Genomic DNA, 20,716 nt, shown 5'->3' with positions numbered 1-20,716 from the left:
CTCAGAGTGAACCAGAGGGACTTCGGAGTTGATGGAGGCATGATATGCCTCCATCCACTCAGATCTGCTGTCAGCAGAACACAGGGCAGCACTGTGCACAGCATCCTGTGATTCAGTATCTCCTCCCTCTGCATGCAGACACTGAACTTTCCTCATAGAGATTCATTGATTCAATTCATCTCTATGAGGAGATGCTGATTGGCCAGGGCTGTGTTTGAATCATGCTGGCTCTGCCCCTGATCTGCCTCCTTGTCAGTCTCAGCCAATCCTATGGGGAAGCACTGTGATTGGATCAGGCTACCGCATGTCGGCAAACTGCTTGTTTTTCTGAACAAGATACAACAAATACAGGGTGCGCTAAGTAGGACAATGAGAGATAATAAATAAAAATAATATAAAGAGTCTCTTAAAGTACAGTGAAGACCTGGAGTGTATATTCTTCAGTTCTTGCTTTGAATCCTCAGTGGTAAATATGAAACACAAAAGCAAAAATAGAGACCAATAGTGCAAAACCGTTTTAGGAAAGCTGGATCACGAACAACATAGAAGTAGAGAAGTGCCAACTCACAATTTAAAGAGCTATGCCCAGCTCTAGGTAAAACTGCATACAGTGGTATTTAATACTTCCCACATGTAGGATATAACTGGACACTTGGAGGTGTATCCTCAAGACTTCTTACGGCATTCCAGATAAGCGTCAGCATATAAAATACAAAAAAGGGGGAAAAACCCAATGGTGCAATAACGTAGGTTAACTGCAACTACAGACAACACTAAGGTCCTGAGAGTGCCAAATTACAATTGGGAGAGCTAAAACCAGCTCTGAGTAAAACAGCATACAGTGGTATTTAAACTCCCCACATGTAGGATATCCTTCTAGCGATGCTTGCAGTGCCGGTCTTATGAAAATAAAATCACAAGAGAGGGCCCATAGTGTTTACCGTCTAAAAAATAGCAGTAAAAGGTAAAATGAAACGTACTTACAGTGTTCAGAGCAGCCACACTGCTCTATGAACCAGGGATTTCTTTTGTAGTACTGGATCTTTAAAATGATAAAAAATCAGCCAGGATAAAACAGCAACAAATAAAAGTAAGTGTGCAAAATACTCTTATTGGATTTGTATTTTGCACACTTTTATTTATTGCTGTTTTATCCTGGCTGATTTTTGTAATCATTTTAAAGATCCAGTACTACAAAAGAAATCCCTGGTTCATAGAGCAGTGTGGCTGCTCTGAACACTGTAAGTACGTTTCATTTTACCTTTTACTGCTATTTTTTATACGGTAAACACTATGGGCCCTCTCTTGTGATTTTATTTTCATAAGACCGGCACTGCAAGCGTCGCTAGAAGGATATCCTACATGTGGGGAGTTTAAATACCACTGTATGCTGTTTTACTCAGAGCTGGTTATAGCTCTCCCAATTGTAAGTTGGCATTCTTAGGACCTCAGTGTTGTATGTAGTTGTAGTTAACCTACGTTATTGCACCATTGGGTTTTTCCCCCTTTTTTGTATTTTATATGCTGACGCTTATCTGGAATGCCGTAAGAAGTCTTGAGGATACACCTCCAAGTGTCCAGTTATATCCTACATGTGGGAAGTATTAAATACCACTGTATGCTGTTTTACCTAGAGCTGGGCATAGCTCTTTAAATTGTGAGTTGGCACTTCTCTACTTCTATGTTGTTCGTGATCCAGCTTTCCTAAAACGGTTTTGCACTATTGGTCTCTATTTTTGCTTTTGTATTTCATATTTACCACTGAGGATTCAAAGCAAGAACTGAAGAATATACACTCCAGGTCTTCGCTGTACTTTAAGAGACTCTTTATATTATTTTTGTTTATTATCTCTCATTGTCCTACTTGGCGCACCCTGTATTTGTTGTATCTTGTTCTTTGAAGGGTTTGAGGGTTACCCTTCCCCTCAGGTGTGCAGCTCTATTCTCCCCTGTGATCAGTACTGTAGCGCTGTTCCTCTCCTATTTATTTTTTTTTGCTTGTTTTTCTGAGTCTAACAGCATGCAGAGTTACAGCTTCAGGTTTGAATACAGTAAGATTTTTACTATATTTATGGAGGCATGAGGGGACCAGGGGGGCTAGATGTTGGTGTTAACATTATAGGGTCAGGAATACATGTTTGTGTTCCTGACCCTATAGTCATCCTTTAAATGTTAATACAATAATGTATGCACTACAGTACTTATGTGAGAACAATTGTTTGTACTCGCGTTTCAAGAAATGTTTTAATGGAATATAACATTGTAAAAAAGCAATAAACACAAAAAAAAGGGGTTGGAAAAAGTCCAACAGTATTTGTATCATTTGGAAATCGCATTAAATGGAGGCCTATATTGCCTAGTGATTCATCAGTGTGTGTGCTACAAAAATATAGCATTTTTTTTCTTTTTCTTTTTCTGCAGGTCTACTTGTCGGAACACTAGATGTTGTCCTGGATTCCAGTGCCAGGGTTGCCCCATACCGCATTCTTTATCAATCCCAAGATTCCTTGACATGCTGGGCCATTGCTTGTGGTAAGCATTGAGGAAAAGAAGTGTTGTGAATTAAATGCCACAAACCATTATTTGTATAACCCATCATACTACACAGGATGGATAGACTTTTATAGCTGCATGTATTTTTGCTAATCACTGCTGCTAATAAATGGGATAATGAAAAGTATAGGTGCCTCTTTATACCGTAACCTGCATATTGAGTTATGCTACATGTTTTCAGGATTTAGGTCTGTTATTTTAATTCCAATGGGAGGTTTTTGAGTGTGTGCTAGTTTTGGAACCTGTGTTGGATAACATTCAGGGCACAGCTGAACAGTTCTAAGGATAGCCGTGTTCTTTCTATTAATAGCATCTCTCCAGCTTGCTTGCAGTTTTTACAAGTGACTCTGTTGCACTTGTTGATATTCATTGTGTTTTTATGGTGTTTTTAATTGCTTCAACTATTTGTGTTCATTGCTGTTACTTTCCAATGCATTGCAAACCATTCATATTGTTTCACTATGAATAGTAAACTTGGTGATCATTGGCTCCCCCTAAGGGTGACGGGACATTGTGCAGTGTGTATGTGTGTGTGTGTGTGTTTTTCACATCCTCCTTCCTGTGATTCTAAAGTATAAAACCAATTGTACGTTAACTGATGGTTTATGAATTACATTTTAAGCCATGTGATTTGTGATCAAAACCAGGCTGCAATATTGTTTAATATGTTTCTCTGTGGTTGGTCTAGGAAGCACACGAAGGGAGGTGACGGAGCACTGGGAATGGTTGGAAGTGAATGTTCTGCAGACGCTCTCCATATTTGAGAATGAAAATGACATTACTACATTTGTTAAAGGAAAAATACAGGTAATTTTTCCCTACTACAGATGTCCAACCCTGGATGTGTTAGAGGAGAAAATCCTACTTCTACTGTCATAATGTTTCTGTGAACTGTTCCACTTTTCATAATTCTTGTTAGTGACCTGAAAATAGCCAAAACAAATCTTACACTAGGAACTTTGTAAACAAAGCCAGATATGATCTATGCATTTCCATTATAACTGCTTCAGTACACAGTGTTTGGTTTTAAAGTTATTAAAAAAAACTGAAAAACAAAGCCACACTTATTTGAAAACCTGGATTCGTGGCTAGCACCTAAACCAAGGACAAAACAAGCATTTTATATATAATCAATATTTTGCAGTAAATGAAAGGACTATATTATTTATCATAGAGAATAAACAAAAAAAGAAACGAAAAAAATGCCATTCTACCTGTGTATGATTTACTGAGAAGATTATAGGCTTAAAAAGTAACTTTTAATAAATAAATCTAAAATAAAAATATATTAAAGAAAAATCATATGAACAACAGGAGTGGGTGGAGACTATACAGCGAGTAAAACTCTGACTACTTATACAAGCTGTAAAAGTGTATACATAACACTAATGCTGAAGCAATACTGTTTTGCTACAATATAACATCAGGGTATTCCCAAGTAATAGAAGTGATATAATATTATATATCACTAATAGCTGTAACAAGAGGGGGGAGATAGGACGACTGCTAAACCAGTGCTGTCAATAGTTAAAAGATTTATGGATAAGTAAATCCCTACATGATAGTACAACTAAGGACATGGGTTAGCTCCACATACAATAATTGATAATGTTCTATGGTGCTTAACCTCAGAAAGATCCAAGATAATGGTTCAGCTAAGACAGATTTCTGACAGACAGCGATTAGCCAGTTAAATATCACAAAAGCTGCCTAGATCATAGCAGCGTATTGATAATAAATAAAGGTTGCTGTCAAGCAGTTAAGTGTAAAATAAGGGGTTGCTGACCTGGCTCCGTTTTTTCTGCAATACCTAGCAGTATATTCTAGTGTAACAACGGCTGCCTGCACTGAGTTATCTTATGCTTTACCACAGTGGAGCACAAAGTAGTAGCTCACCTGTGAAGGACTGCTGACAGGCAGCAGTTAACCAGTTAAAAGTCACACAAGTTGCCTAAGTGCTAGCTGCATCTAAATAGTAGGTCAAAGTATAGAGGGTTTGCAAACAGTTTTGAACAGGTTGCCTAGGTAGTAGAAAATATACAGACAGTGACAGAGGAAGGCGTATAGAATAAAGATTCCTGAGTCTTGTGCCTTCGAGGGCACCCCTTAATAAAATGCCTGGTCTTATCAATCTCCCCCCATGAACATAATAAAGGAAAAAGAAAGAGAAATAAAGTATGTACAGAGCACATAAAATTAGTGTTAAGAGTCTCCAATATGCACTCCTGAGATGCTGGACATGAAAGAACTTGATGTCGGTAATTTAGCAATTGATAAGCAGAGAGTTAGGTGCCGACACCAATAATGTGTCAGTGTGTGTCCAGAGCCCCTGACGTGCACGTTTCACCAGTGAAGCTCATCAGAGGTATTAAAAGTTACTTTTTAAGCCTATAATCTTTTCGTTAAATCATACACAAGTAGAATGGCATTTTTTTCTTTTTTTGTTTATTCTCTGATATTCACCATTTAGGGGTTACCCCCCTTTTTTGTGCCCTCTACCTTGTGATATCTCAATTTTGGCCCTAGGTTAATTCTTTTAATTGTCTTCGTATAATAACTATATTATTTATGTTTACAAAACCTGAAATACCAATATGTTATTCCTAATGCTTTTTGTGCAGAGGAGCACAATATATTGCAAACTAGACTGTGTTGCTAGTTTTAAAATATGTAGCATGCTATTTTGGTTTATCCATAGCACAAACTTGCTAGTTCTGTTGCTGTTTGTGTTCTGTTTTTGTTTGGTCTTTCATTTTTGAGAAACTGCAGGTGAGAAGTTAATTCAGTATTTGTTTTTTTTACCCTGTAGGGAACTGGCCATCTCTATAATTAAACTCCTAAACAAATTGCAAAGACTATACTTGTTAAACGGATACTATGCTGCACAATTCCTACATGTCATTGCGTTTTGTTGAGACCAGTACAAACTTTTTATGTAATCTAGAGCTACGGATTTCTATGGATAGTGGAATAAAGATAAGCGCGTATCAAGCTTTTTGGTGTTTTTCACTAAAGTCTAAATGTTCCAGGATGAGAACTGATTTTTTTAATTTTTTTATTTTTTTATCTGGGTTAAAAATTCAAGATTCATCACTATCTAGATTTCAATGCAGTCTAGTTTGAGCCTGTCTTGATGATATCCAAACTGAATTGGCTAATTCTAATACAAGCATATACAATTTAAAATCTGTCATTTGCAGCAATTTAACTTAACAGACGGATGTGTTATAAGCAGATAATTTAAAGCCTAGAAGTTTAAGGTAATGCATATTATATGATTATTGTGTAATATGTCAATTTTTTGTTTTCTTTGCCGGAGTGCTGCTTGTGCTGCCAGAGGGCAAATAAAGCAAATTACTGTGGGTTGACTTGTAATTTTGCATAGTTGCCTTCTACTCGATGTGTTTAATGAGTCTGGTTGAGATTTGGCATACAATAAAATAAATGGGTGAAAAACACAGAACACCAGAATGGCTGCTAAATATTTTGAGTGAAAAATTAGAGGTTCAGGAAGCGGACAGGACGGCAGAACCAATTTGAGCCTCTCTTAAAGAACTCCTATCCAGTTTATAGTGCCAAATAAAGGTATTCTGAGATGACCATGTGGCTGTTCTGCAGATCTGGTCAGATACTTGTGCAACAATTGCCCAAGAAGGGTACAGAGCTTTGGTGGAGTGGACTTTGATACCCTGAGGAACCGGGACTTGTTTAGCTTCATAAGCCTTGGTAATGGCTGAGACCAGCTACCTAGAGATCATTTTAAGAGATGCTTGCAGGCCTTTATCATTCCCCTTCAGAGAAAATGAAGTCTTGAGGATCTTCTCCAACTGCAAGTTCTGTTGAGGTAGATAGACATGAACCTGATCCAGGGTGTGAGACAACTATTCCTCCCCAGAAGATGGGGATGGAAAGAAAGCAGGCGAAATTATCTATTGGTTTAACTTTGTAGACCATTTTGTAGACTGCATGTTAGAAATGTGGCTCTCAAGAGACCTCTAGCCAGTTCAGGTATGTGAAGTGTTCCAGCTCAAGTACACCTGGTGCAACTAATGGAGTCCTTGATTAATTGCATCAGGTATGCTTAAGACCATACCTGTGTGGCATATATGTGCTGTTGTGAGAGATTCTATCCAGGGGGTTGAATAATTTTGAGACTTATAAAGTCCTCATAGGTTGCATTTTCAATTGAATTTGGGGAAACCACTATAAGCATTTGTTGTATTTAGCTATTTCAATAGCTTTTGTTTGATTTGTTCATTGCAAATAGCTGAAAGTGTAAATTTTGACTGGAGGTCAGGGCAGGCACGTCCTATAGGCCGATTAGGCGGCCGCCTCGGGCACTTCTTATAGCGGGACGCCGGCAGCAGCTTTACTGTTGATTTGGGACACATTCTGTATTGCGTGCCATAGGTCATGGCACAGGGTGCTAGGGAGCAAACTAGCACATGGTGCCATCAACCTCAGCACACAAAGAGCACTCAGAGCCGCTCCCCCTACATACCTCATATCCCGGCAGCGCACAGGCACATCACACGATCGCGGGGGCAGAGCTAGGATAGCGTGAAGGCAGCCAGGCCTGGACTGGGACCCACAGAGCGCAAACTTGAAATGAAGGCAAGTGGGGTACTTCATGTTGCGTGTGTGTCTCATCCTGTTTCAGTCAGTATATTTGTGTGTGCTTGAGTCAGTGTGTGTGTGTGTGTGTGTGTGTGTGTGTGCGCGCGCTTGGGTCAGTGTGTGTGTCTGTCTGGGTCAGTGCGTATGTGTGTGGGTGTCTGTCTGGGTCAGTGCGTGTGTGTCTGGGTCAGTGTCACTCTGCGTGAATCAGTAAATTTGTATGCATTGGTCACTGATTCTGATTGTGTGGGTGGCTGTCACTGTGACAGCTACTAGAGTCTTGTTTAACCCTTCAAGGTAAGGCAATTTTTATCTTGTGGGGTTAAAACTACAGGACCACTGTGGAGCGAATAGGGCGGCAACAAATCATCTTGCACCGGCCCTGATGGGGGTTGCATAATTTTGATTACAACTGTAGATATAGAGAGACAATAAATAATTTAGATTGCCCTGGTTATGCAGCTCCGGGCATGAAGTTATTTATCCCCTTTTAGTCCTGCCGTGGGGGGAGGACTACTTGGCAGGGGGAGGACTGTCTGGCAGGCAGAAACCTGGAAAGGTCTACCTAGGGCACCATAACTGGGGCCGATGGGAGGTGGCAGCAGCCAACCACTCCTCACAATGTTGAGGACTCTGGGCTGTTGAGATTTAGCATTTAGATGTCATTTACTGGCAGCCAGCATGCTGTGAAACTGCATATCCATTACTGAACATCAGTTGCTGGCTATCTGTGTTAGAGAATGTGTAGATTTTTTTTTACATTTTATTTGTGCTGTGTGTGTGTGTGTGTGTGTGTGTATATGGTTCAGTGTATCACAACCAAATACAGCCAGCACACATAACGTGACATACAGTGAGCCTACACCACACTTTGGCTAAGCACAGTCAGTACTCTCCACACACATGATGCACAGCCAGCACTCACTGTGAAAAAGGGGGAGACTATCGGAGGGAAGGGTAATTTGCAAATAATTTTTGAAAAATAAATCCGAATGGCAAAACTGAGGCAAAAAATATCCTGTTTTGGCCATAGCAAAGTTACAGAATTTGTGGCTGTTTTTGCTTTGAATTTTCACAAAATAGATCTAAAATAAATAAATAAATCAAAAACACAGAGTTCAGCAAATAGCCCTGTCAATGTCCAAGGCTCTTGGCAGGGGCCCCGATCTTTGTAATTTAAATTATTTTGTCAGGAGAAGTAGATTGGGCAAACACTTGTAGCTTTTTAGTGGCACTACAGGCAAAGGCTCCCAAGAGAACATATAGTATGGAAATTAACTTTTCTCTATTTTGGTTTATCTTTCCCCCCAGGGTATAATTGCAGAGTATAATAAAATAAATTGTGTTCGAGAAGATGATGACACTGACAAGTTTAAAGAGACCACTATAAAATTCCGCAAGCTGTTTGGGATGCCAGAAGCAGAGAAGCTGGTAAATTATTACTCCTGTAACTATTGGAAGGGCAAAGTACCGCGGCATGGATGGCTGTATCTAAGCATAAACCATCTCAGTTTTCACTCTTATCTGCTTGGAAAAGAAGGTATGTTGCTTATAAAGAGCACCAACATAATCTGCACTGATGAACATGATGGCTGTTGTTTGAAAGGGATGGTGACTGAAGCAACTGAGAGGCTTGGGATCATGTCCCATCATTTTCAACCTACATTCTTTATTTATGAAGTGGTTGTGGTGTCTGAAGTCTGAATGTGCAGAGTTTAGCTATGAAATGCTGCACATACAAGGTTAATTCTTCTGCTGCCAGAGGGGTTACTCCACCTACAGTAGTGTCGTTGGGGTGTAATCCATGGTTTTTGTTGGGAATAACCCAGTAAAGATGCGCGTTATCATTTTGTCTAGTGCAATCATATTGTATTGGTTCCACAACAAGGAAATATGGGCAAAATAAAAGATGTGAATACAATTATTTGTGTGTGTTATGTGATGGCCAATGTTCCCATATGTGTAAATTGACAAATGACATCTAAATCAGTTTTTTTTTTTTAAATTCTTTATTTTTCAAGTGGCAGAATTGACAATCACATAAATGTCGTGCAAAGATAATGCATGGGCTTATGCAAAAACCAAAGTTAAAACATTTCAACGGTACATCGTTATACAGAAAAGTTTGTAGAGAAAGGGTTGTTGTCTGGAGGCACAACTGTAGTTTCTTTCTATGCAGTTATGTTATGTCAAGTTTTTATACATTTAAACAAAGCTAAACAAGTTTGAACGCAACTGTAGGTAGCATTAGAACAGCAAAAGAAGCAGAAATTGAAGTTGTGTTTTTTTTGTTTTGTTTTGTTTTTTTTAAATAATAATGCTCGGCCTTGACTCTCTTGGGGTCATAGTTTCTTAAGTGGCAGTGGTGGGTTCCATGAGCCACAGGTCCCATATCTTGTTACAATGTGTTGTGGTGTCGTGAATGAGTGCAGATAAACTATCCATCGACCTAGCTTTGTTCATTTTTTTTTCTTTGTCGGTGATTGACGGGACTGTGGGCGAGCTCCAGTGGGTGGCTATGGCTCTTCTAGTGGCCAAGGCTAGTTTGGCTAGTAGTTTGTTGTGAGCCCGTGGTGTGCCTTCTAGCGGTTTGGATAGTAGCCGTAGCCATGGATCCCTTGGGATGGAGTCGTGTAGGACTCTTGAGGCCAAGGCCACTATGTCTGTCCAAATTAGTGTTATGTGTGGGTGGTAGTATGTCCCCTTTTGACCGCACCCTTTCCAGCATCTATCTGATGTGGAAAGTCCCATTTGCTTGAGTTTTAACGGAGTGAGGTACCAGCGCATAAGAGTTTTGTATGCCTGCTCTTTGTGGGTCACGCATATCGTTACCGTTGCTGTGGCTTCCCAGATTGCAGTCCAGTTTGTGGGGTCGGTGGGGGGGTCCTAAGTCCCGTTCCCATGCTGAGACATACCCTAACGGTTGGGTTTTTGTTGCCCTGAGCAGTTGTGTATCTGTTGTAGAGATCTGGCTTTTTTGTATTGGGGCATGGATACATGATTTTTCGAAGGCGGTGAAGGGTGTAAGTCCGGCTTGTTTCCAGTAGGTTTTTGATTTGCAGATAGCGGAAGAAGTCGTGTGTGTGGTGAGCGGTCTGGTTTGTGGCAAGTCCGTGAACGCAATGATTTTTTTGGTTCTGGAAAAATGTATATGTCCTGATTAGGTCATTGTCTTCATAGTGTGTGAAGTCTTTTGGGGTTATGCCTGGTGTGAAGTGTTCGTTTCTCAAGATTGGTGTCATGGGTGAGGGGTCTGACGTGAGTGCATGTTTTATGGAGAGTTTGTTCCAGAGAGTTATAGAAGTATCGAGTGCCGGTGTGGTTTGTGGGAATTGTGGTCTTGCTCACTTTGGTACCCAGATATAAAGGGAGGGGAAATCCTGGCCAAACAAGTAGTGTTCGAGGTCTGCCCATCTGCACAACTGCGCTCGTTGTGCTGCGTGGAAGTAGTGAAGGAAGTTGGGTAGGCCGAGGCCCCCTGATCTTGTCGGGAGATATAGGATGTCCCTCCTTATCCTAGTGCTCCTGTTGGCCCATATGAAGCGGTCAATTTGTGGTTGTAGTTTAAAGTCTTTGGTTGCTATTTGAACTGGTAGCGTTTGGTATAGGTATATGCATGCCACCCTTCCTAGCCAGGAGATAGAGTAAGATTTCCAAATTTTAAGGTCGGCCTTCGCTCTTTGTAGTAGGGGGGAATAGTTGAGTCGGTATGTCTGGGAGACGTCTGCTGGTAAGTTGACACCCAGAAAATGTATGTGTGTGGGGTTGAAGTGAAATGGGTAGTTAGTTTTTAGTGCTTCAAGGTCCTCTTGAGGGATTTGTACTGGCAGCGCTTCTGTTTTATCCAGGTTGAGGCGGTAGCCTGAAACCTGTGAGTATTCGTTTATGGAATGCAACAGTGGCGGGAGCGAGTTAGTTGGATCTGTAATGGTGAGGAGTAGGTCATCCACATACCCCGCTACTTTATATTCTTCCTTTGAGGGGGGCAGCCCTGTCTTGTCCCATTAAAGATGCGGAATGAGGGAGGTTGGGTGTTCGGGATTAAAAGATTTGCCTCTGGTGCTGAGTATAGGGTTTTGAGCGCGTTTAGGATTGGTCGGGGAACTGGAATTTGTGTAGGGTAGTGAAGAGAAAAGGCCATAGCAGTTGGTCAAATGCCTTTTCGGCATCTAGGGATAGGAAAAGGTTGGGGATCCGTCGGTGTGAGGTCGCCCATAGAAGGTCAAAGGTCCATCTGGTGTTGTCAAATGCCTGTCTGGAGGGTATGAAGCCAACTTGGTCTGGTTGTATAAGTACATGTATGTACATAGGGGTTTATTCTGTCTGCAAGTAGCTTCGTGAGAAACTTTACGTCTACGTTCAACAGTGAAATTCGTCTATAGTGGCTCGGGTCTAGGTGGGTTTTGTTTGGCTTGGGGAGAAGGCACACATTCACTCTTAGGATGTTGGGGGGTATGGGGTTTCCCTGTAGTATTGAGTTAAACAGGTTGCAGAGGTGTGGGAGGAGTGTGGCTGGGAACGTTTTGTAATCTAGTCCAGTGAAGCCATCTGGTCCCGGGCTCTTATTGGGTTTAGTGGTTTTTGATGGCTTTTGCGATTTCTTCAATGGTGATTGGTTCGCTTATTTTGGAGATGGCTTCCGTCTTTAGGGCCGGTAGGGGTATCTTCCGTAGGTATGTGTCTACTGATTGCCTGGTCTATTCGGAATGTTGTCGTGTGTTGGGGCTATGGTCATATAGCGTGGGAAAGTATTTTTGGAAGACCTTGACGATTTTTATTTATTTTTTGGTATGGAGTGTTTGGTGCCGTCTGGCGCTTGTATCACGTCTATTTGTTTATGGTCAGTCCTGCGTTGTAACTTTTGGGCTAGTAAGGTGTCGGCTTTATTAGATTTTTCGTAATAGGTCAGTTTTGTCCATTGCATGGCTTTGGCCGCGTCTCTAGTCATGAAGTCTTTAATTTTGTTTCGGCATTCCGGCATTTCCGTGAGAATGTCTTTTGTGTGGGGTTTCATTGATGGCTTGTTTCTAGGGTCCTAAGGTTTGTGAGAGATTTCGCTAATTCGGCTAGTTAAGTTTTTTTTTGGTGTGATGCTAGGCTTATTATTTTGCCTCTCATGACTGCCTTATGGGCTGCCTACAGTATGCCTGGTGAGGGTGCCGAGGGTGTGTTTAGCGTAAAGTAGTTTAACTCAGTTCGTATTGCTTCTGTCGTCAGCGGGTTGTGTAGTAGTGTGGGGTTAAGTTTCCAGGACCATGGTCTGGCTACATCGGGGACCTTGATTGTTATTGTGATGTTTGCGTGGTCTGACCATGTGATGTTGCCTATGTTGGCCGTTTGGATCATGTGTGTGAGGGAGGGTGAAGTCAGAAAGAGGTCAATGCGGGAGTATGAGTTGTGTGGGTGGGAGTAAAATGTGTAATCCCTAGTAGTCGGGTGGAGTAGTCGCCAGATGTCTACCAGTCTCTGTTGCAGCACAAAATCTTGCAAAAGTTTGTCTATTTTGGTTTTGGGGCTTGGGAGTTTTCTTGTTCTGTGCCTGTCTATTGATGGCGACATCATGGCGCTGCAGTCTCCGCCTATGATTTTAAGGTGGCCTGGGGTTAAGGCTAGGTGGGCTTGGAACGTATCCCAGAACATTTTATCCGGGGTGTTTGGGGCGTATAGTGAAGTGATGGCATATTGGTTGTGTCCTGCCTGTCCTGTGAGCGTGATAAACCTGCCTTGTGGGTCTTTTATAACTTGTCTAGTGCTAAGTGGGCATGTTTTTCGCATCAAAATAGCTACTCCGTTTTGTTTAGTTGTAGGGGAGTTTGCCATGTGACATTCCCTGTAGTGTCGGCTAATTAGAGGGAAAGGTTTGGCCTGTGTAAAATGGGTTTCTTGCAACAGAATTATATCTGCGTTTGAGCGGTTTGCCCATCTCATTAGTCGGTGTATTTTTGCTGGGTTCTTAAGGCCCTTGCAATTAATGGAGATGCATGTCAATTTGGTGCTCATATTGTCCGGTCGTGTTTTTGGGTGGGTCTGCTCTGAGGATGTCTGTAGTGCTTAGTGGCCGAGTGCCTCGTTATGTATACGGGGGTATTGGGGGGGGGGGGGTTGGGTGGGTCTGGTGTGGAAGGATTGGTTGTATGCTAGTCAGCTGGTGGCCTATCGTGTGCTAGGGAGACTGAGCCCTTGGGTGTAGGGGGTCAGGGGTTCGCCTTTTAGATGAGGTAAGGGTTTTTTTTTTGCGGGGGGGGGGTTCCTGGTCTTATACCTAGGTTGCCAGGCCTGGTGGGGGCGGAGGTTGAGGGGGTATAGGTACCTGCGGTTGGGTGCGGTCCTATTCCTTTTCCCTCTTGGGTGGTCTGTTGCCCCAGTGGTGGGGAGCAGGTGTGGTCGTCTAGTAGGGGGGGTTACTGTGGTTAGTGTATGTGGCAAGTCGGAGCTGTCTGGAGGGGAGATAGGCCTTACCTCCCGTCCTCTCCGAGCCATGTGTGTGTTACATTAAATCCGTTTCTTAAAACCCCTTCTGCTCCAATTTTGTTTTAGTCAAATTGGTGATTCGGTGGATGGATGTTGCTCAGCTTGAAAAAACAGCCACACTTCTTTTTCCTGATGTGATTAAAGTCAGCACAAGAGCCAATCAATATTTCTTCTCATTGTTCCTCAACATTGGCGAAACATTAAAACTAATGGAACAACTTGCCACCATAGCCATAAGGCAGCTCCTAGATTATGAAGGTTTTGAGCAGGATACGTCTCTTCCAAAACTTAAGAAAAAGTCTCCAAAAAGAGTGCCAGCTCTAAAACGGTGAGTTTTCAAACAACCTCTGTTTTCATTCACTTTATTGAAGTTAAGCACTGTAAATGGTGTGGGGAACACTCTTAAGACTTCTTATAACTTTACAGTAATGCATGTTAAGTTTTTTCATAGAGAACAAGTTACTTTTATTTGTTTGGTTTTTATTCTGCAGGGATTTGGATGCAAGAGCCAAAAGTGAACGATATCGCACAATGTTCCGTCTTCCCAGAGATGAGAAGTTAGATGGCCATACGGACTGCACACTTTGGGCCCCGTATAGTAAACAACATATCTTTGGACAAATGTTTGTTTCCACAAATTACATCTGCTTTACTAGCAAAGAAGAGAACCTGTGCAGCCTTATCATTCCACTGCGAGAGGTGCAATTTTTTTTATGGTTGTATCTATTTTATTTTATTTTTTTGGTGTATTTTAGAGAAGCTATAAAATTAACTAAATATTTTTCAGTGTACTTTGTGAGCGAATAAATCTTTAAAATTGCTCTTGATCCCTTTTCTTGCTACAAAGTAATTGTGTCTATGTTTTGAGAGAAGATGAGCATGATAAATTAGTCAGTCATCCATTAATTATTGCTCTAGAGTCTATACTATATATAAACTGTAAACTTCAGTTGCAAGTACAGCCTTTGTACGAACATAATCCCTAACATTTTAAAGAGTACAAGAAACTGGATTGTTTTAGCAGTGGTTCTTGGTGCGACACTTTCTATTGCCAATTTACACACTATAAGACTTACAGAAATACTAGCTTTACGGTTACTATTTTCTTTTAATGTCAACCGCATATAATTAGCTTTAAAACAAGCTATCCTGGGGTTGAAAACAAATTTGCCAAAGCATTGGCTATATCAAAATCAAATGTGTGATACGTTAAGAGGTTCAACCCCTCTTATGAGCTCAACAACGCATGCAACCTTGTCTATCCTAGATGATACAGTTGACCACCTAGAAATCAAACTACTGTAATGATTAAACAGCCTTAAGGATAACATTACTAGCCTTAAGGATGACCTACTTTGCAAATGTTTGTTCTATAGCAGTTTGGGATAAACTCTTCTTTCAGCTACTGCATAAATCTCTCTCCTGAATATAGGCATAGAAGTGTTGACCCAGCATAAAAAGAAAACCAAAATATAGCCACCAGTTGGTCTTAAAGGGTTAATACAAGCTTTATGATATTTTCATTGATTTTGAAGTGGTTGTGGTACCATTAGTTGTATGTGCAACTCCACCTCCGGCAACAAAATCGCCAGTCTTACTTTTGTAGTGTCATCATCTGGTTTCTATATGGTGTATATGACCGTCTTTTGCTTTTGAATCTCTCTCTGTCGTGCTCTCTGTCTTTCATGCAGTATTACACAAATGTTTTGTTTTTTTGTTAGGTAACTATTGTGGAAAAGGCAGATAGCTCCAGTGTATTACCAAGCCCGCTTTCCATCAGTACCAAAAACAGAATGACATTTCTATTTGCCAATTTAAGGGATCGAGACTTTCTTGTGCAGAGGATCTCCGACTTCCTGCAGCAAACAACTCTCAAAATATACTGTGATAGAGACATTTCTGGAAGTGAGACCAGCCTAGATGAGGTAAAATTGGGACCAATTCCCTCAAGGATTGAGTGCTGGCGTATTTATAAGACATAAGATGGGTGCTGCTCATACATGATGACTATAGGGAATGCTTGGTGTGTGCAAGTCGTAATAAGGCCATCTTATTTTTATTATACCATGCTGTCTACTTGTATTATTCCCCAAGCCTACATTTCTCTTTGCCAAAGAAAAACTGTAGCAGCAATGTAGGCCATTTAAATGTCACAGCAAAAACAACCGTTTCTGGAGTAAAGTGCTTACTGCTTGGAATGGCTTGAAATATATATTATTTTTTTTTTTTGCACGTAAAGCTTTTCCAAGCTAGAAATGGCCATTTATGAAAATAACACAAATGTAGAATGACTAACTGTTGCTTTATATTGTGTCCCATAATACATTCTTCCATATAGGATAGTTACAACATTTGAACACAATGTTGGGGACCTCATCAGAATAAGTAGGAACCTACATTGCTAGCCCTACACTTTTTTAAAATATTTGTTAAAATTAGGTGGCATACATGCTAGAGCAACAAAACAACTTTAGTTTATTGAAGCTGCTTTTGTGTACTGTCACTGCAGTCTCAGTGCTCCATTCTCAGACATTTAGGAGTTAAATCACTTTTTTTTTTCTGTTTATGCAGCCCTCCCCCAGCTGTGACTAACACATCCTGCATACAAAATGGCCTAATTTTCAATGAAATGTTGCTCTCATGTTCTGTAAATTGAACTTTAATCACACACAGGAGGAGACTGCAAGCGTTAAACCATACAGGAGATAAGAAATTCTAAATTATACCGATTGTGCGATAAAGTAAGTGTAAATATTAGACTCTTTCTAGGAAGTGTTTAGGAAGACTGTGCAAGTCCTATGCAGGGAGGAGTGACTACGCTGCATAAACTGTTTTTTTGTTTTTTGTTTTTTTAAATGACAGAGAATTGGTCAGTGAGACTGCAGGACCACAATCTATACACCAGAACTGCTTCATTAGGCTAAAGTGTTTTTGTGTTTGTTTCTTTTTGGGGTTTTTAACTGTAGTGTCCCTTTAGTTGTTTTCCCCAGATTTGTCTACTATTTTTTACATTAAGGAGTGTATCTCTGTCTTGCTAGAGTATCATACAGATTGGCAAATTAAATGTTTACAAATCTTGCATATGCTTTGTGAAAGTAAAGACTCCTAGAGGAACATATGTTTTATGTGTTTTTAATTTGAAGGGTCACTGTAAGCAGCATAGCATCTCTGCATGATAGAAACATAGAATGTGTTGCCCAATTTTCTAAATACATTAGTCCTTGGCCTTATCTTATAGTTAGCATAGCCTTATGCCTATCCCACGCATGCTTAAACTCCTTTACTGTGTTAACCTCTACCACTTCAGCTGAAAGGCTATTCCATGCATCCACTACCCTCTTAGTAAAGGAATACTTCCTGGTATTATTTTTAAACCTTTGTCCATCTAATTTAAGACTATGTCCTCTTGTTGTGGTAGTTTTTCTTCTTTTAAATATAGTCTCCTCCTTTACTGTGTTGATTCCCTTTATGTATTTAAATGTTTCTATCATATCCCGCCTGTCTCGTCTTTCCTCCAAGCTATACATGTTAAGATCCTTTAACCTTTCCTGGTAAGTTTTATCCTGCAATCCATGAACCAGTTTAGTAGCCTTTCTTTGAACTCTCTCTAAGGTTTCAATATCCTTCTGAAGATACGGTCTCCAGTACTGCGTACAATACTCCAAGTGAGGTCTCACCAGTGTTCTGTACAATGGCATGATCACTTCCCTCCTTCTACTGCTAATACCTCTCCCTATACAACCAAGTATTCTGCTAGCCTTTCCTGCTGCTCTATTACATTGTCTGCCTACCTTCAAGTCATCAGAAATAATCACCCCTAAATCCCTTTCCTCAGATGTTGAGGTCAGGATTCTATCAAATATTCTGTACTCTGCCCTTGGGTTTTTACATCCAAAATGCATTATCTTGCACTTATCCACATTAAATGTCAGTTGCCACAACTCTGACCATTTTTCTAGTTTATCTAAATCATTAGTCATTTGGCTTATCCCTCCTGGAACATCAACCCTGTTACATATCTTAGTATCATCAGCAAAAAGACATACTTTACCATCAAGACCTTCTGCAATATCACTAATAAAAATATTAAAGAGAATGGGTCCAAGTACAGATCCCTGAGGTACCCCCCTGGTGAGAAGCCCAAGCTTCGAATATACTCCATTGACTACAACCCTCACTCAGCCACTGCCTCACCCATTCAACATTATTGGAATCCAATATTAAAGATTGCAGTTTATTGATGAGCCTTCTATGTGCAACTGTGTCAAAAGCCTTACTGAAATCTAGGTAAGCAATGTCTACTGCACCACCCTGATCTATAATTGTTGTTACCCAATCAAAAAAAATCAATAAGATTCGTTTGGCATGCTCTCCCTCAAGTAAACCCATGTTGTCTCTGATCTTGAAATCCATGTGTTTTTAGATGTTCAACAATCCTATCCTTTAACATGGTTTCTTTCCATCACTTTCCCCACTACTGAAGTAAGGCTTACTGGCCTATAGTTGCCCGACTCCTCCCTATTACCTTTCTTGTGAATGGGCACAACATTCGCTAACTTCCAATCTTCTGGGACTACTCCTGTTATCAGTGATTGGTTAAATAAATCTGTTAATGGTTTTGCTAGTACACCACTAAGCTCTTTTAATAGCTTTGGGTGTATTCCATCAGGTCCCATTGACTTATTTGTCTTTACTTTTGACAGTTGAAATAGAACCTCTTCCTCTGTAAACTCACGTGTAATAAATAACTCATTTATCCTTTTTCTTAACTGAGGTCCCTCTCCTTCATTTTCATCTGTAAATACCGAACAAAAATATTCGTTGAGGCAGTCAGCTAGACCTTTATCCTCTTCTACATACCTTCCTTCTTTTGTTTTTAATCTAACTAATCCTTGTTTTACTTTCCTTTTCTCATTTATGTATCTAAAAAAAGTTTTGTCCCCCTTTTTTACTGACTGTGCTATTTTCTCTTCTGTGTGTGATTTGGAAGCCCTTATAACTTTCTTAGCCTCTTTCTGCCTAATCTTATAGATCATTCTGTCTTCCTCACTCTGGGTTTTTTTATAATTGCTAAATGCTAACTTTTTGTTTTTTACTATTTTGGCCACATCTGCGGAGTACCACAGTGGTTGCTTGAATTTTTTGCTTTTACTGACAAGCCTAATGCAATTTTCTGTTGCCTTCAGTAGTGCAACTTTTAAATCTCATTTCTCTTGGACGCCATTTAAATTGCTCCAATCTGATAATGACTCCTTTACACATATTCTAATTTTAGAAAAGTCTGTTTTTCTAAAGTCTAAAACTTTTGTTTTTGTGTGGTGTGACTCAGTCACTGTTCTTATATTAAACCACACTAATTGATGATCACTGGATCCTAAACTTTCACCTACAGTAATATCTGATACCAAATCTCCATTTGTTAACACTAAATCTAGTATGGCCTCTTTACGAGTTGGCTCCTCAACGACTTGTTTTAGAGACAATCCCAGTAGGGAGTTTAGAATATGTGTGCTCCTGGCACAAGCAGCTATTTTTGTTCTCCAATTCACATCAGGAAGATTAAAGTCACCCATGACGATAACTTCTCCCTTCGTCATTTTAGCCATTTCCTCAACTAGTAGATTATCTAACTCTTCAATTTGTCCTGGGGGCCTATAAATCACACCTACACGAATGACTGTGTGATTACCAAATTCTAACATAACCCAAACGGACTCTATGTTCGTCTCACTAACCTTTTATTAGGCTAGATTTTATGCTATCCTTCACATACAGGGCCACCCCTCCCCCTTTCCTGCCTTCCCTGTCTTTTCTATATAAAGTACCCTGGTATTGCTATGTCCCAGTCATTTTTCTCATTATACCATGTCTCAGTAACAGCAACTAAATCTACATCATCAGTTGCCATTATTGCCACAAGTTCATGGATCTTATTCCCTAAACTGCGAGCATTTGTAGACATGACTCTAAGCTTATCATTTTTTTAACACACTTGCTACAGGCACCTTCTGTCCTTGTTTTGGGGGACAATTGGATTGATGTTTTATCACCCTTTTGCCCCCCCCCCCCCCCCTCCTAGTTTAAATACATCCTAGCAAAACCTCTGAACTGCTCACTGAGAACATTTGTTCCCTTTTGAGTAAGATGCAAACCATCTTTTTTGTACAGTTTATTTCCATTCCAAACAGAGCTACCATGAGCAATAAAGCCAAATCCTTGCTCCTGACACCATTCACCAAGCCACAAGTTAAAGTCCCTAATACGCATCCGCCTGTCGTTCTGAGTGTTATGCACAGGCAGAACTTCAGAGAATGACAGTGTGGAAGCAACCTGCCGTATATCACTGGCAAAAACACTAAAAACTTCCTTAACCTCTGAAACCTCATTGCAAGCCAAGTCATTTGTCCCTAGATGGACAAGTACATCCAATTCCCCTTCCTGCTTTGCTCGCTTAACAATATTACAGATACGTCTCCTGTCTCTGTGAGCAGTAGCTCCGGGAAGACTCCTCACAAGACCACCATTGTCCATCTCCACATCTCTTATGATGGAATCCCCTAACAACAACAACTGCTTTCTATTAGGCCTCACCTTGGTCTCGGAGCCTCTCTCCACAACACCACTAGCCTCAGTGCCTCTCTCCACAACACCACTAGCCTCAGTGCCTCTCTCCACAACACCACTAGCCTCAGTGCCTCTCTCCACACAACACCACTAGCCTCAGTGCCTCTCTCCACACAACACCACTAGCCTCAGTGCCTCTCTCCACACAACACCACTAGCCTCAGTGCCTCTCTCCACACAACACCACTAGCCTCAGTGCCTCTCTCCACAACACCACTAGCCTCAGTGCCTCTCTCCACACAACACCACTAGCCTCAGTGCCTCTCTCCACAACACCACTAGCCTCAGTGCCTCTCTCCACAACACCACTAGCCTCTGTGCCTCTCTCCACAACACCACTAGCCTCTGTGCCTCTCTCCACAACACCACTAGCCTCTGTGCCTCTCTCCACAACACCACTAGCCTCTGTGCCTCTCTCCACAACACCACTAGCCTCTGTGCCTCTCTCCAC

General features: G+C 40.9%; 1 protein-coding gene across 1 annotated transcript in view; it reads left to right on the top strand.

The window, feature by feature from the left end:
- Nucleotides 1-20,716, top strand: part of TBC1D9 (TBC1 domain family member 9) — a 79,548-nt gene that overhangs the window by 18,687 nt on the left and 40,145 nt on the right. Inside the window, exons 2-7 of the mRNA XM_063458457.1 lie at nucleotides 2,422-2,532; nucleotides 3,242-3,360; nucleotides 8,482-8,710; nucleotides 13,708-13,969; nucleotides 14,133-14,340; nucleotides 15,363-15,566. Of these exons, the coding sequence (XP_063314527.1) occupies nucleotides 2,422-2,532; nucleotides 3,242-3,360; nucleotides 8,482-8,710; nucleotides 13,708-13,969; nucleotides 14,133-14,340; nucleotides 15,363-15,566 (1,133 nt within the window). The remainder of the gene's footprint in view (nucleotides 1-2,421; nucleotides 2,533-3,241; nucleotides 3,361-8,481; nucleotides 8,711-13,707; nucleotides 13,970-14,132; nucleotides 14,341-15,362; nucleotides 15,567-20,716) is intronic.

This window comes from Pelobates fuscus, chromosome 6 (assembly GCF_036172605.1).
Source record: "Pelobates fuscus isolate aPelFus1 chromosome 6, aPelFus1.pri, whole genome shotgun sequence".
NCBI lineage: Eukaryota > Metazoa > Chordata > Amphibia > Anura > Pelobatidae > Pelobates > Pelobates fuscus.
The sequence above is the reverse complement of the archived record's forward strand: the minus strand, read 5'-3'. Positions and strand labels throughout refer to the sequence as shown.